At 41.1% G+C, this 16,332-nt stretch overlaps 1 protein-coding gene across 2 annotated transcripts in view; it reads left to right on the top strand.

The window, feature by feature from the left end:
- The first annotated feature begins 5,798 nt into the window (after positions 1-5,798).
- The window catches only part of hsdl2 (hydroxysteroid dehydrogenase like 2), a 108,451-nt gene continuing 97,917 nt past the window's right edge, over positions 5,799-16,332 (top strand). Inside the window, exon 1 of one of the 2 annotated variants that reach the window (XM_067983591.1) lies at positions 5,799-6,132. In XM_067983591.1, the coding sequence (XP_067839692.1) occupies positions 6,116-6,132 (17 nt within the window). In that variant the 5' untranslated portion in view covers positions 5,799-6,115. Of the gene's footprint in view, positions 6,133-6,791; positions 6,811-16,332 lie in introns of those variants that run through there. The other variant, XM_067983592.1, reaches the window with a different exon arrangement.

A 16,332-nucleotide genomic window follows, 5' to 3' on the forward strand; every position in this document is an offset into this window, starting at 1 on the left:
ATTGATGGTGAATGGATTCAAACATATATAAGAAACAGGCATAACACAGAAAGGGGCAGCTCAGCTTGTATAAAATCAAAAATGAATGGTATTGTCAGGCTGCATGCAGGTTCAATGAAGCCTGGCTTGGATATTTTTAATGTAAGCTAGCTAAAATAAGTAAAAGTGCCATTTTAGGCAACAGGCTGATGGGCCAAATATTTTAAATTGGAAAAATATGTAACATGATATGTGACCCTAACATAAAGATAAAATATAAATCAGGTGTTATTGCCAAAACAGCAATTTTTGGTCTCTTGTTCAGCTTTCTTGTAAAACACTCCACAACACATTCAAACATCTTACTGTATTTTTATTTTGCATTTCTATCTGCCAACAAATGTATTAATTGGAAAAATATTTGTGAGTTGGAGCCAACATTAATGTATAAGCTCAGTAGAAACTGTTGTCAGGCTGGATTCAATGATATTCTTAAATGGTAAAATAACATAATTTTAACTATTATTTTATGATTCTAACTTAATATTATTATATTTAGCAACTAATGTTGGTGTAGAGAAAATTAGATAATTTCTGCAAAATGCTGATTGGGTAGACCATATAATTACTGAATGTTACTCCTTGGAACACTGACTTTCGATACACTCCCATTTTCTTTATTGAAATTTACATGATCTGCATCCTTCCCTACTTCTGTTTAAATATTTCCCATTGCTGACCTATGGTTCTATTTGCTCATTTTTCCGTCCATTTAATCTGGCCACAGTCCATTTTTCTCTCGCAATAATTTGCTTTTTGCTGGGAAAATACCCTTTCCCTTGACTAGTCTTTTTATCTTTTTTTTGCACTGACCCTAATTATATTGTGGTCACTGTTTCACGGATCTTCATCTACTTTTAGGTCACCTACTTGCTCTGCTTCATCATCCAAAATTAGGTCAAGAAGTGCGTCCTTCTTTGTTGGAATAGTAACGTGTTAACTGAAAAAGAAATTGCTGCAAAAATAACCTCCTTTTCACCACAAACTTTTCCCTATGTATTAGTAATAGAATTATAATTGTAGGACATTTTTGGATAATTAAAAAGACCTACAATTATAATTCTATAATTTGACTATAAATTTTTTGTTTTCACTTTTCCACGGTCCACAATATACCTCCTATAGTGTGAATGATCCCTTGTTATTTCTCAGTTTGATCCAAAGAGGTCTTTTTTGAACCACTTCTTTGTTTAAATTTTTATGTTGTAGTCCTGTGATATTGTTTCTAAATAATACCATTACCCTCCCTTTGTTTCCTTCTCTATCCCTCATAATCCCTTTAATTGCCAGTCATGATCCAGCTACAACACAAATTCAGTTACTGCTTTATATCATTATTTTATATTTCAGTCAAAGACTCGAGTGCCCCAATTTTGTTTCTTAAACTTCCACATTAATATGCATAGATTTTAATTTTGATTCCCATGGTTTGGCATTTCTTAATTGTTTTGCTTCCCCCATCCTGATTCTCTTTTTTTTTTACTATCTTACTCAGCTTGGCCTTTCTCTGCCACTTGATTCCCTGTGCACTAAAGCTTACTTTCCCTTGCAAAGTGCCTATTTTACTTTCTTGCCTTTCCCCTCCCCCTGCCATACTGGTTTAAATCCTCCCCCACAGCTGTAGCTAACATCCCTGCAAGGATATAGGTTGCAGCTCCGTTCAAGTGTAGGCCTTCCCATCAGTTCGTTTCCTCCTGCCCCTGAACGGCTCTCATTGTTCTCGGAATCTGAACCCTTCCCTACTACACCACGCCTCCAGCCAGATATTTACCTCCCCAATCTGGATACGTAACATTGAAGTACAGCTTTTCACGAGCATAATTTTAAAAACATTGTGCCATTTATTTCCTGGATGCTCCTGTAACTCCTCATGCATTGTTGTGGGATTGTTTTCTAGCTTCACTCAATATCCTTTGTATCTATTTGAAGTTCACGTTGAACAAAGTATTTAGCTCTGTGTTTATTGGCAATGCCTTCGGAGTGCCGACTGTTTGCATCACTGTCTTTCCAACTGCTACTTTATTGTTAAAGGAATTCAGTCAGTGCTGCCAGACTTTGATCATACTTTCCTGTATTCAATACATTTTCCTGTATTTCCTTGATTTTCTGAATCCTGTCTAAATGAACTAAAATGCACAAGAAAAGTATAGAAACAATCAAGTTATGGTATTTTCCAAACAGTAAAGAAACACAGTTGTTGCACTAGGTTGTATCAGACATATACTCTAGCACATTGCTGCTTTAAGAAGTAGACTTATTCAATGGAACTGGTGGGGAAAATCAGAATAATGTTGGGGGGCATTTCACTGTAAGTGGGGTATTGTGTTCATTAATAGACTAAAAGCTCTCACTTTCACAATGTCTTTATGGTGATATTAATCACTCCAAAATAGTGAATAAAACCATAGGACTCACAAGCTGGAGGGACAAACCACAAAAGTTACTCAAACCAGATATAAAATTGTAAAAGGTGTGTTCAATGCGTGGAAAGACGCTAATTGCACATCCAAAGATGCCATGTGCCGGAGAGGCGAAAAACAAGCATGTATTGCTGAAGTTTGAAGAGCTCCATAAGCATTATATGAAGTCCAAGAGGAAGAATGTGTCTTCTTAGGAGCTGTACAAGTGGGAGAAAGAGCATGGCAGTTCTGCTTAACAAAAGAGAGGTAAAATTCAAAATTGGCATTGGTGCACAGTTTGTGGTTGCCAAAGATGGCATATACCCCATGATACATGCACCAAGTGGCAGTATCATATCCTTGGCAGAACAAGGGAAAACTTCGCTGGATCTTGGACAGGTCCAACTGGATGTTCCAGCAGTGTGCCAGGGGACACATTCTTGCCCTTAAAAGAATGTACATAGTAAAGAATATATACATGCCTATATTTGGAAGATTTACGATGGAGAATGGACAGGATTGAAAACCCAAACACGAGTCCTAAATAGTCAAATTTCTTCAGCAGACTAGGAAAGATTGATCAATAATATAAGATCAAACATAAATCAGATGTGGGCAACTTACTATGTTCTAACTGCTCAACAGCAGAACCTGCAACAAAAAACATCTATTGTGTCTGTTCGGGATTCCAAAACCATGTCCTCAGTTTTCAAGTTCTCATCATCATATTTAAATCCATTCATGGCCTCACCCTTCCCTATCTCTGCAACCTCTTCCAGCCCAACAACACCCCTCCCCCAAACTTTCTGCTTCTGTGACACTGCCCTCTTGTGCATTCCGCCTCCCTTCGCCCCATCATTGGCAACTGTGCCTTCAGCTGTGTAGGCCCCACACCCTGCAATTAATTGCCTAAGCCAATCTGCCTCTCCACTTTCCTCTCCTCCTTTTAAGATTCTCCTTCAAACCCACCCCTTCGACTAGTCCTCTAGTCACTTCACTTATGGCAACTTTTGTGAGTCTATTTGCACGAGAAAATGGCGTTGGAAAAAATTCACACCATAACACATGTAATGTCAGGAACCTACTTGGAAGGGATGACATCAGTGTGGGCCTTCTCTATAATATAATCAGAGCTTATGAAGAGGATACAAAGTTAAAATCAGACTTTGACAGTATGCTCACATTTTAATTTTTGAAAAGACTATCATCAGGACCACTGGTTTGTGTTGACTGAATAAGTCAAATTACATTTTTAATAAACGCGATTTTGGAATTTTTACTGGGGTTATGGAGATTGCAATTCCATCTGTTCATCCATGAATGTGGAAACCCAGTAGCCTTGTCTATATTTATTACCTTAGTGTTTTTTTTTTATAAATTATTAAAAATCATATTGTCAGTGAAGGCCAATGAGCAACTCTACATACATGTGTTTTGAATACCATGTGTGGGGCAGTACCTTTTTCCAGCTTCACAACAGAGTAAGCAGGCAGTGGAAACATTGTTCTCACTTGCATGATAGTGAGAACAGAATTGAGAAGGCATTCTTCAATACAATATAAAATTGGCATTGATACATTCTTTAGCCTCCTTTTTTTTCTTTGTTTTTCCTTTTTCTCTCCCCATCTTTGTCTTTTTCTTGTTCCTTCTCTATTTTTCATCCATCTTTTTTTCTGTTGCTAGTTCTCATTTTACAGTTGACTGACAGAATTTTCAGTGCTTCTAGTTAGTGGCTTCTGCTTTCTCTTTCTTTCCAGGTAGATGTGGAGATGCCGGTGATGGACTGGGGTTGACAATTGTAAACAATTTTACAACACCAAGTTATAGTCCACCAATTTTATTTGAAATTCACAAGCTTTCGGAGGCTTCCTCCTTCCACATTCACCTGAGGAAGGAGGAAGCCTCCGAAAGCTTGTGAATTTCAAATAAAATTGGTGGACTATAACTTGGTGTTGTAAAATTGTTTACAATTTCCAGGAAGAGACAGTGAACGAATGACATGGTGGTGAGTTATCTGAACATCCACCTCGCAAGTGCAAATACTATGAAAACCACAGAACATGAAGAACTGCTGGAAAGCAACGGAGAGAAAAGGAAAGATGGTCAAACTGTCAAATTTTAAATGGAGAAGAGGATATACTGGTCATTAAAGGTGGCAGTGGAAGGAGATAGGCCATAAAAAGGCAAAAGGAATCCTTGATTTTGTATCTAGAGAAATAAAATATAAAAGCAAGGAGGTAATGTGTACAACAATTATTCCAATCCTGAATAAAATACAATTATATTTTCTTATTTTACTAATATTCCAAAAAGGAAGTTAATTTGGGGGCATGCAGCTTTAGCAACACCACCTAATCAGATTACACTGCTTGCTGTAAACTATCAGAGTCCTCATTATTTACTGAGGGCTAGCCATATGTTGACATTATAGGCTTGTATTGAAACTGAACTATCTAAATTATGCATTGTCCCTGGGATGACAGATGTTACTACATTTTCAAGTTAGCTTTAAAGACTTTAAGGTCACAGTTGGAATAATGTGTCTAGTTCTAGCCACCCCATTATAGAAAGGATATCAAAGCTATGGAAAAGGTGAAGCATGTATTCACTTGGATGACACCAGGGATGAGTTATTAGTTATGATGAGAAACCTCTAAGTCAGAAGGCCATGGGTTCAGGTCCAACTCAGTACTTGAGCAACAAATCAAAGCTGACACTTCAGTGCAGTAGTGAGGGTGTGCTACTGCCGTCTTTTGGCTGTGACATAAAAGCAAGGCCATCTCAGGTGGAAGTAAGAGATCTCATGGCATTTTTCCAAAAATAAAACATCTGGTCATTCATCCCAAATGCTATTTGTGGGACCTTGCTGTGCGCAAATTGACTGCTGCATTTCCCAACATTACATCAGTAACTACACTTCAAAAAGTACTTCATTGGCTGTGAAGTGATTTTGGGACGTCCTGAAAGGCACTGTGTAAATGGAAGTTTCTTTGAATTCTTAAACTACCAGGACGAGTAGGGGAGGTGAAAACCCTGGGATCGTTTAAGGATCGATTGGATGCTGAAATGAGAGGGACATCTTGTTGGATGGATGAATGAATTCAAACAAGCCCAATTTGCTTCATCCTCCATAACAATCTGAAATGAACCAGAGCACCCAAAGTTCTCCGCGCGACGACCCGACTTTCGCCGCGCGGAAATGTGTGGCAGTCTGGTGATTGACGTCCCATCCGACCAATCAGACCGTCCCAAAATGTAGCAACGTTCGAAATGGAATGTTAGCCTGGAATTTGCGCGAATCAGTGGAACGGCGGTTTGGGCAGGGAACGCAAGTAAAAAAATCAATCAATCAATCTCTAGATTTAATGCAATAAATTTATTATATACCAGCGACACTCGGAACTTGTTGAGATTTCTGTGATTTGCATTTTTATCTTTCCGAAAAAAATAGCGCATTTTGACCTTTAGGTGGAGTTGTGTTGAGGGATATGTTTGCGGAGAGAAGTGGAGCAAAGGGTACAGTCAGGCTTGGGGGGGGGGCTTTTTGAGATCCATTGATTAGTCCTTGTGACCCCCCGCCCCCCTCCTCTCGTCCCTCCTCAAACCGACAGCACCAGCTCAGCGTTTGTAACTAGGCCGTTTTCTGTACCTTGCCAGTACAGTACTGTCCTCTGAAGATGTTGCAAAACACGGGGTAAGCAGATTCTTAAGCAAACGTGTGTACAGTTTATATATTTTATCCAAAAGCAGCAAAGAAAAAAACGAGGCATAATAACTGCACCAAAGTTTGCTAATCGCTATTTGTGAGATATTTACGGTTCAGGCACGTTCTCCTTCTGAAAGTTTACAATCTTCTCCCCTTTCCGTTTAAAAATTAAACAGAGCAAAATACTCGAATGGTATGTAGCCCAGTTGCAAGTAGTTTTACAAAATGCAATAATGTCTGTCATCCAGGGAACAATGCATAATTTATATTTCAGTTTGAAGTGTAAGGCCAATATATAAATAGCCCTTAGAAAATAATGAGGCCTCTGCTAGTTTATTGCGAAGAATGTAATCTGATTAGGTGGGGTTGGTAAAGCTGCACGCCCCTTCTATTAACTTCCTTTTAGGAATACTAGTAACATACGAAAAGTATAATTGCGTTTTATTTAGGATTGGAGTGATTGCTGTACACAACCAGGGCTATTAGGAACAGTTTATGATAGGAATGTGAATAAGGACAGCTGTTTGTGGATACTTATTTATAATACAGAGCTGTATTCCAAAAGGCTTTGAACAGTTACCATTTTGGCCTCCTTGTCCGTAAAACCCACCCTTTCGAATAGGACATATTGACCAGCAGGAAGAACGTGGCACTGATAATATACATGTAAGCAAGCTATTTAACTTGGCCTGTTAAGTATAGAACTAGAGGTCAAAGTACAACACTAACAAGCTTTGAGGGCAAGATTAAATAACATTTTCCCCTTTCACCAGTAGAGTGGTTTTGTGGACCAGACTTCCATCAAAATTGGCTAATTCTGTGTTGATCTCCTGAAAAATAAACCCTGAATGCCTAGCTGGTTTAAAGCATTGAGGAATTGTGCTGTACAAACTACGAAGGCCCCAGATTTTATCTCTGGGGTGGGGAAGTGGGTGTTTGCTGAGTTAATTGAGCTCGGACAGGTTGGCGGTTGGGGTGGGGGTTCCGCATTTCAATCTGAAAGGACAGTTGGGAAAGTTGATGACATCAGAGGCGCTTAGGTGCTGGTGGGAGCTAAAAATGGCTTTGGTTTTGTTGGCATTGAACTGAAGGAAATTTTGATTCATCCATGACCCGATGTTAGGCCGGTAGTTGGTAAATATAGTAATCGCCTTGGAGTAAATGGTGTAGCGATAGGTTGGCTATCAGTGGCAAACATGCAAAACTTGGCCTCGTGCTTGTGAATGTTGTAGTTTGCCAACACTCAGTGTTAAGGCTGGCACTTGAGGCTACTTAGGCAAAGTACTAGAGGGTGCCCAGCACCTTTTTGTCCAGACTGCAACAGGGAGAGAGGATGGTGGAAGGAGGAAAAAAATCATCTTCAAACGAAAGTGATAAATATCCTGTTAGGAATTGGTTTGCAAAGAAAGAATAAAGAAATAACTTTTCGGTGTCAGCCTTGGCTCGGTGGTAATACTCTTGCCTGATTCAGAAGGTTGTGGGTTCAAGTCCCACTCTACAGGGACTTGAGCACATAATTCAGGCCGACATCTGAGTGCGGTACTGAGGGAGTGCTGTGCTGTCGGAGGTGCTGTCTTTTAGATGTGACCGTTAAACTGAGGCCCCGTGTGTTTATGATCCCATGGTACTCTCGAAGAAGAGCAGGGGAGTTCTCCCTGGTATCTTGGCAAGTATGAGGTGAAATGGGCTAAAGGTCTTCCTTCACCAGAACCTATCTTGCGATGGTCAATGCTGATTTACGCCTCCTGGTCACCTGAAATCTCGTTGATAATCACGCAGCAGCGTAAGTGGCTTTGGAGCACTGAGCACTGCTGTCGCACCTTTAAGCAATTTAAAAATGGAGGGCACGATGGTTTTGTTCAGTCTTGAATCTGATTTATTTTTATTGGTTAAACAGGTGTGTCCTGGTAGCGCCATGGTCATGGGTGCAGTTGATATATTGTGGTGTCCACACCAAAGGATTCTTGATTAATTGGGTTGCTTGAGTATGTGTTACATGCCCATCAACAAAGGATTTAACTGATTTCCTTTGGACTTCTGAGGCTTGTGCTGCTGTTTTGCTACCTTAAATTACTATTTGCCATCCCTTTTAGTTGCTTACCACCCAATCAGCTTGACAAGAGCCTTAGATTTATCACAACCAAATTTGCTTTAACCAACCATACTGCTTTTAAAAGCCTGAAAGCTATAACTTTTTTTAAAAACAGATTGAAAAAATGAGCTCAGGAGATGAAAATGAACAAACTAGTTTAATGCTAGTTCACTCTCTCGTCTCGCCAGTGCACAGTTATCAGGTATTCTTGTGCTTTGGTACATAACTTCAGTTGTACTAAGTCACTATTTTCTTGTTAGTGTCCTGCTAACTGCCAAAAGAATAATGCATGCGTTTCTTTTGCCTTAACAAATGTGTGAGGATTGACAAAATCCATGCAGTAAGGCTCAGAGCTAGGAAGCACGGGCATCATGCTGACGACCCAGATTTGAACAGTACTGGGGATCACGTTGAAGACAAAATTGTGGCTTGTATGGTATAGCAACCTTTTTATTTAGGGCTTATGAATCAGTATTTGTGGTGGTGATTTCAATCGTGCTGTTGTCATTGTTCAAAATGGAAAGGAAGGAGCATTGGGAAGTGAATGAATTGGTAAATAGTTTTATCATCAGAATTATTGTGCCTGTTGTGACTTTTTCTTTGTTTGAACAGATTCTAAGCGTTACCACAGTGACTAGGCACATGTTTGAGTAATGGGGTTTATATCTCACCGTTTTCTGATGGGTATGCCCGTACTCCTTGTTGAAATATCTCAAAATAATGCCATGTGTAAAAATGAAGCAAGAAGAGAGATGAGGTCATCTTAAAAAAAAACACAACACACTAGCAGATCTTCCATGGTATTCTCAGGATGAGTTGGAGGTTTATCCTTGAATTTAATATTCATTCATGGGATGTGGGTGTCGCTGGCAAGGCAAGCATTTATTGCCCATCCTTAAGTGCCCTTGCGAAGGTGGTGGTGAGCCACCTTGAACTGCTGCAGTCCGTGTGGTGAAGGTATTCCCTCGGTGCTGTTCGGTAGATAGTTCCAGGATTTTGACCCAGCAACGATGAAGTGTCGGCGAAAAATTTTCAAGTCAGGATGGTGTGAGATTTGGAGGGGAATGTGGAGGTGGTGGTGTTGCGATGTATCTGCTGCTCTTGCTCTTCTAGGTGGTAGAGCTTGTGGGTTTGGGTGGTGCTGTTGAAGAAGCCTTGGCGAGTTGCTGCAGTGCATCTTGTAGATGGTACACACTGCAGCCACGATTGGAGGGAGTGAATGTTTAGGATGGTGGATGGGGTGCCAATCAAGTGGGCTGCTTTGTCCTGGATGGTGTTAGCCTGTTGGAATGGGTGCTGGGCTATGGCAAGGGGAAAGGTACTAGGGTTGGGAAGAGGTGCACATGAGGATTGTAAGGATTTGGAAAAAGAGATGTGCTTAAAGTAGTTGTTTGGTTCTGGGGAAGCACACAAAAAAGACTTGCATTTGTACAGTGCTTTTCACGACCTCAGGACATCCCAAAGCGCTTTACAGCCAATGAGTACTTTTGAAGTGTAGTCACTGTTGTAATGTAGGAAACGTGGCAGCCAATTTGCGCACAGCAAGCTCCCACAAACAGCAATGTGATAATGACTGGATCATCTGTTTGTGATGTAGGTTAGTGAGTAAGAACATAGTGTTCCTTACTCACTGCAGGTTGATAAAGAAATAAATTTGTTCCTCTCGTATGCCACAGTAACATAAATAAGCTTGTACATGTTGAACAAATGGACATCCCCTTAAATATGGTTATCTAGGTGAAACTTACCTTAAGTTCAAAAATTTATGCTTTACCTTATTTTGACTTTATACAAAAAGATAAAACTTATTTCCAGTCACTTTACTAATGCGTTCCTGGCTCCTGGTGTGATCATTCCTTGGGTATTTTCCATCCCTTGAGCAGTGAAAAGTGCAGGGTTTACAAATGGCAAGACCTGACATGCTCTGTGAATAAGCATGATTGGTGTCAAGTCACCTTTACAAAGAAAAGAAAAAAGTCCTGCCCTTTTTGAGCTTCCCAGAGCCAGAATGTGGTGATGATCATTAGACTCAGAAAGGGGGGTAACTGTAAACTGAATTCTGCGAGTTGTCGTGCTCCAGTTGCTTGCAGTGACTGACACTGGTGCAATCTAGAGTTGCAGTCTGCTGGAGTGATTTGTGCAGTTTTATAAAGATAGTAGTATTATACCATTTGGCGCACTGTATGCCTTTTCTGATAAAACTCTAAGGGGACTCTGGGTTGCCCCAGTGTCATCAAACAAAAGTGCCCCCTTTTTAGAGGGGCACAACTAACAAGGAACCAAACCATATAACAAACAAAACTTACAAAATTCAATGATAATAGTGTCCACTACGTCCTCCAGTCTGTGCGGTGCCCACCAGTCGTGGAAGGCCTCGAGCATACCAGCAGGCACCGTGTGCTCCTTCAGGGGCATGATGCACAGTATGTTGTTCTGCTTAGATGAAGGCCACAAAATTCTAATTGCTGTTAAGTAAACACTGGATGGAGTCATTCGGAGTTTAATTTTGTTTGGTCGCACATTTTGGTCAGTTGGTGGGGATGGTGGAGTGCCTGGCCCAATTACAACAACAAAAAAGGGTAAATCATGAATTATTAGAACGATACAGATGAATATTTAATCTTAAAAAAAAAACTTACAAATGAGTGTGAGATTTTTTTTCAACACTTGGAAAAGATTTCTCTTTTTTTTGAATGACACCATTTTCATGGCAACAATGGAGAAGTGAGAATAAGGTTGAGATAAAAGCCCCTGGGCACTAGTGGAATATATCTGAAGTCCACCTGACCTTTTTATAATCTGTAATATTTAATGAATTAAATCACAGGAATTTATTTTAAAATAGCTGAGATTACAATTGGACCAGCCTCAGGCTGATTATGGGAAAACAGACTGGATTGACTTTGTAATTAAGCAGATAAGGAGATTTTCATAATGTTTTCTAAGTATTTGTGCCATCGGTATCTTGTTATGTACTTTTGATTCTGTGAAATTAATGCTGTTGTAAATAAATTTTAGCCTGACCATTGAGCGCCAACTTGAGCACTAGTCGAAGAGCAGGGGAGTTTTCCTATCCTGGCCCACATTAATCCCTCCTCCAACACCACTGAAACAGTTCAATTGGTCATTTATTCCATTGCCTTTTTGGGGACCTTGGTGTGCACAAATTGGCTGCAGTTTTTCCCTGCATTGCAACGTGAAAAGTACTTCATTGGCTGCGAAGCACTTTGGGACGTCCTGAGGTGAAAGGTGCTATATAAATGCAAGTTCTTCCTTTCCGTCTTTCTTTTGTAGCGGCCCAACTGCTGACCTGGTTAAGGTCACTTAGCTCAGCGTAGACATGAAGATAAAAACAGAAAATACTGGGAACACTCAGCAGGTCAGGCAGCATGTGTAGAGAGAAAAAAAGAATTGACTTTTCAGGTCGATGACCTTTCGGCAGAACTGGAAGAAGTTAGAGATTTAACAGCTTATAAAGAAGTACAGAGGCAGGGAAAGAAGTGGATGGGGAGGAGGAGAGGAAAGAATGTGATGGGGTGGAGGGCAGGAGGGATGACAAAATGGATGATGGTGCAAGGCAAAAGGGGGTGGTAGTGGGGCAAATAAAGAAACAAAAGATGGGTCTGTCGGAGCTGTAGATGGCAACAGTAGAACCATTTCCAGCGCCTGTTGTCAAAAAAAAATGGGAGCAGTGGTTATGATCAGAAGTTGTTAAAATCGATGTTGAGTTCATAAGGTTGTAAAGTGCCTAATCGAAAGATGCAGTGCTGTTCGGTGAGCTTCATTGGAACAGCGTTGGATTGAGAATTAAAATAGCAAGCGACCCGAAGCTCAGGGTCATGCTTGCGGACTGAACGGAGGTGTTTATCAAAGTGATCACCCAATCTACGTTTGGTCTCCCCAATGTAGAGGAGACCGCATGGTGAGCAGCAAATACAGTATACTAACTTGAAAGAAGTGCAAGTAAATCGCTGTTTCACCTGGACATTAGGGACAGCAATCACAGATTGGGTGATTGCTTTGCTGTGAACACCTGTTCAGTCCCGTGACCCTGAGCTTCCGGTTGCTTGCCACTTCAATTCTCCATCTCACTCCCGCTGTGACCCCTCTGCCCTCTGCCTCCAACACTGTTCCAGTGAAGCTTGAGGAACAGCACCTCATCTTTCGAATCGGCACTTTACAGCCTTCTGGCCTCAAAATTGGTTTCAACAACTTCAGATCATCACCACTGTTTCCATTTTTTGATAGCAGGTGCTGGTAATGGTTCTGCTGTTGTCATTTACACCTCCTATAGACTGATCTTTTGTTTCTTTACTTGTCCCATTCCCACCCCCTTTGCCTTTTGTCACTTAATCACTCCTGCCCTCCACCCCATCACAGACCTTCCCCTTTTGTTCTTTCCTCCCACCCCCGCCTCGCCTTCTTTCTCTGCCTCTGCATTTGCTTATGGGTCCTGGTCTGACGGAAGGTCATCGACCTGAAAGGTTAACTCTGTTTCTCTTTCCACAGAAGCTGCCTGACGTGCTGAGTATTTCCAGCATTTTCTGTTTTTATTTCCGATTTCCAGCATCCGCAGTATTTTGGTTTTGTAGACATTGAGATGTCTATTTTAAGAAGTTATTCTACAATTTGGTATGGTGCTTGCAGGAGGAATGCAGTGATATATCCAGGTGGATGAATTATTAATTAAGAAAAATATTAACCAGCCATCTTTCTTCCCTCTTCCTCCTCAGATTATTGAAATGTTCTCTCTTTTTTTAAATTCCCATTTCCTGAGAGAGTAAGCTGGCAACCTGGTCCCAGGGCGCTGCGAGTGTTAATCTGTGGCCGGCCCATTAGGAGTGCAAGAGATTGGTGTGGGGTAATGTACTCCTGATTCATCCTAAGAACTAGTGCGTGGAAACTTGACTTGAGATTTGGAAACTTGCACTCGAGGGTATTGCAAGCTCCTCAAAATTATAAGTTGAGCAATGTCGCTTGAAATATTGCTGTATATGTCATCCAATGTCTGGATCTGTTGCTATTCATATCGTTTAGAAATTGTCTAGAGATTGCTTTTGGGCAGTGAAAATGGTGTGTATAAATTTTACTGGTATAACTTTTGAAATGCCATTGCAAGTAATATGAAATGTTCCAGTCACACATGAGAGAATTTCTGCAGTGATTGATGCTGATAAAAGTATTGTCTGAACCTTTAGCTCTGCTCCGAAGTTTGTTGGAGGTCAAAATATGTGTTTTGCCTAGTTTTCCACCTCCCCCTCTTTCTCCCACCCCCCCCCCCACCTCTCCCGAAGGGATCGACTTTTTCTTGCTTCCCCAGGTACTCATGCTGAACAGTAGCTATTCACCAAAGAGCCTGATTCTGTCCTCCTCTGATGTCCGCATATCCATGTCCACCCACCTATGCTTGCAGTGAGGGACACTGTCTAGTGATTAGGAGTGGGGGACGTCAACTGTAGCGCCCCATCACTGCCCGCACTGAGATGAGCCAGAAAGAAAGAACTTGTATTTATATAGGACCTTTCACGACCTCAGAACGTCCCAAAGTGCTTTGGAGCCAATGAAGTGCTTTCGAAGTGTAATCACTGTTGTTATGGAGGAGGCACAGCAAGGTCCCACAAACAGCAACGTAATGATCAGATAATCTTTTTTAGTGATGTTGGTTGAGGGATAAATATTGGCTGGGCCACTGGGGAGAATTCCCCCGCTATTCTTTGGAATAGTGCCATGGGAGCTTTTACATCCACCTGAGAGGGCCTCAGTTTAACGTCTCATCTGAAAGACGGCACCTCTGATAGTGCAGCACTCCCTCACTACTGCACTGAAGTGTCAGGCTAGATTTTGTGCTGAAGTCTCTGGAGTGGGACTTGACTCAGAGGTGAGAGTTCTCCCAGTGCCCTGGCCAATATTTATCCCTCAACCAACATTTTTTAAAAAAAAACAATTTATTGGTTGTTTAGGTAATTGCTGTTTGTGGGATCTTGCTGTATGCAAATTGTCTGTTGTGTTTCCCTACATTCATAACTGTACTTCAGAAGTAATTAATTGGCTGTGAAGCACTTTGGAACATCCTGGGGGTGTGAAAGCCACTAAATAAATGTAAGTTCTTTCTTTAGTCCTTAAAATCAGCCATGCTCCTTGTTGGTCAGTGGCATCAGTCCTTGGTCAAGAGTACAGGATCAGTGTTCCTGTGAGCCCTGATATGTGTGCCATAATCTAGGGTAATGATGGTTGGGAAATGATGCAGTTTTTGATCCTCTTTTTATCTAATATTTTAAGGCATCCTGCATGTCATTCACTAATTCCTTCTTCGTAGTAATGCAGCAGTCACGCATCAGCAATTTGACTGCAGTAGTGTTGGATCCAGACCTTGGCTCGCAGGTACTGATCAGGAGTCCAACAAACCAAACTAGCAGGGCCCCTTTATGCTGTCACTGCCAGTATATTGACACATTCAGTCGTAAACGTTCTGAATAATCCTTTAGCTTTGCACTTGGTAACATAAAGCCCATGACCAGAGCTCTCTCCCGCAGTTACAGTGGTGCTGCACGTTATTCCAATTGAACCATGGAAAGAGTAGCTTCTGAACTGAGGTAGAGTTGTGCAGTTCTGTAGTGAGACACTTAATATTGGGCTTTTCTGCTGTGTAGTGGATTGTATGAAAGAAAGTAAAAGAAGGACTTGAGCTTATATAGCGCCTTTCACGACCCTGGGACGCCCCCAAGAGCTTTAAGCCAATGAAGTACTTTTTGAATTGTAGTCACTGTTGTGAGAAACATGGTAGCTGATTTGGACACAGCAAGGCCCCATAAACAACAACCTGATAATGACCAGATAATCTGTTTTAGAGCTGTTAGTTGAGGGATAAATATTGACCAGGACACCAGAGAGAACTCCCCTGCCCTTTTTCGAAGTCGTGTCAACGAATCTTTTACATCCACCTGAGAGGGCAGACGGGGCCTCGGTTTAACGTTTCATCCGAAAGACGGCACCTACCAACTGTATAGCATTCCCTCAGCACTGTACTGGGAGTGCAAACCTAGCTTTTGTACTGAAGCCTTTGGAGCGGGACCTGAACCCACGATCCTCTGATTTCAGAGGCGAGAGTACTACCCACTGAGCCATGGCCAATAAGTATCTATGCAAAGTTCAATTCTAGCGTGTCTTGAGCCACAATGCTGGTAAAGGTGACGTAAGTTCTGCTTACATTCACCTTGCCCTACCTGGCTAGCTGATTTACTAACTAATCCAAAATTATTGGAGCAAAAACCGTTGCAATCATTTGTTAATTGCACATAAGAACCCTCCACACAACATACTTTCATTCTAACTCTCTCCTTTCTGTATGTTTCCAACCTTCAAAGACAGTTGCAGCCGAGGCAGTCTGGTGGGTTAATGTTTAATCCACTTCATTCTACACCAGAACTGTTTACAATACAAACCTAACCTCAGACATTTTAAAAGCTCCCCTCCCAGGTTGGTGGGGAGATTTGATATTGAGAGCTTCCTTAAACCGTTACATACCATTTAGACCATAGCGCTACTCTTCACTGGTATTATTGCAGTCATGTGTAACTTTCTGAATGTATTCATTTACCCCCCTCCCCCACCTTTTAATGTGAGTGCAATGTTGTCAGATGACCTCAACGTAAAATGCTACCCTAGCTTCTGTAGTAAGTGTTGGAGCTGTATCTTTCAAGATTTATAGTATGTTAAAGTCTTGCATGTAAATTTTAGTTGGATGAAAGAATGGCTCTCGTTCCATCAGAGTTTTAAACCTTACGCCCAACATTGTGAGACAGGCTATATTCTTGTCTTTCATATTTTTGTAGTAGACTTTGGCCTAATTCGTCATTCCGGATTCCTGAACGCAGTGCTCATGGCCTGTCGGGCTCTAATCAGCACACAGGTGTTTAACCCATTGTCATGTATTAAATACAATTTTTGCTTATCTGTTTTAACCTTTTGAAGGGTTAGCTTTTCCCCTTGGTTTGGAGGTTAACATTTTGAAGTTGTAGATAGACTGTATCTGTTATCAAACTACTGGAACTTGACTCAATCTTTTCATGGTGCACTTCAACGACAGTGCATAATGA

This window comes from Heptranchias perlo, chromosome 4 (genome assembly GCF_035084215.1).
Source record: "Heptranchias perlo isolate sHepPer1 chromosome 4, sHepPer1.hap1, whole genome shotgun sequence".
NCBI classification, from domain to species: domain Eukaryota; kingdom Metazoa; phylum Chordata; class Chondrichthyes; order Hexanchiformes; family Hexanchidae; genus Heptranchias; species Heptranchias perlo.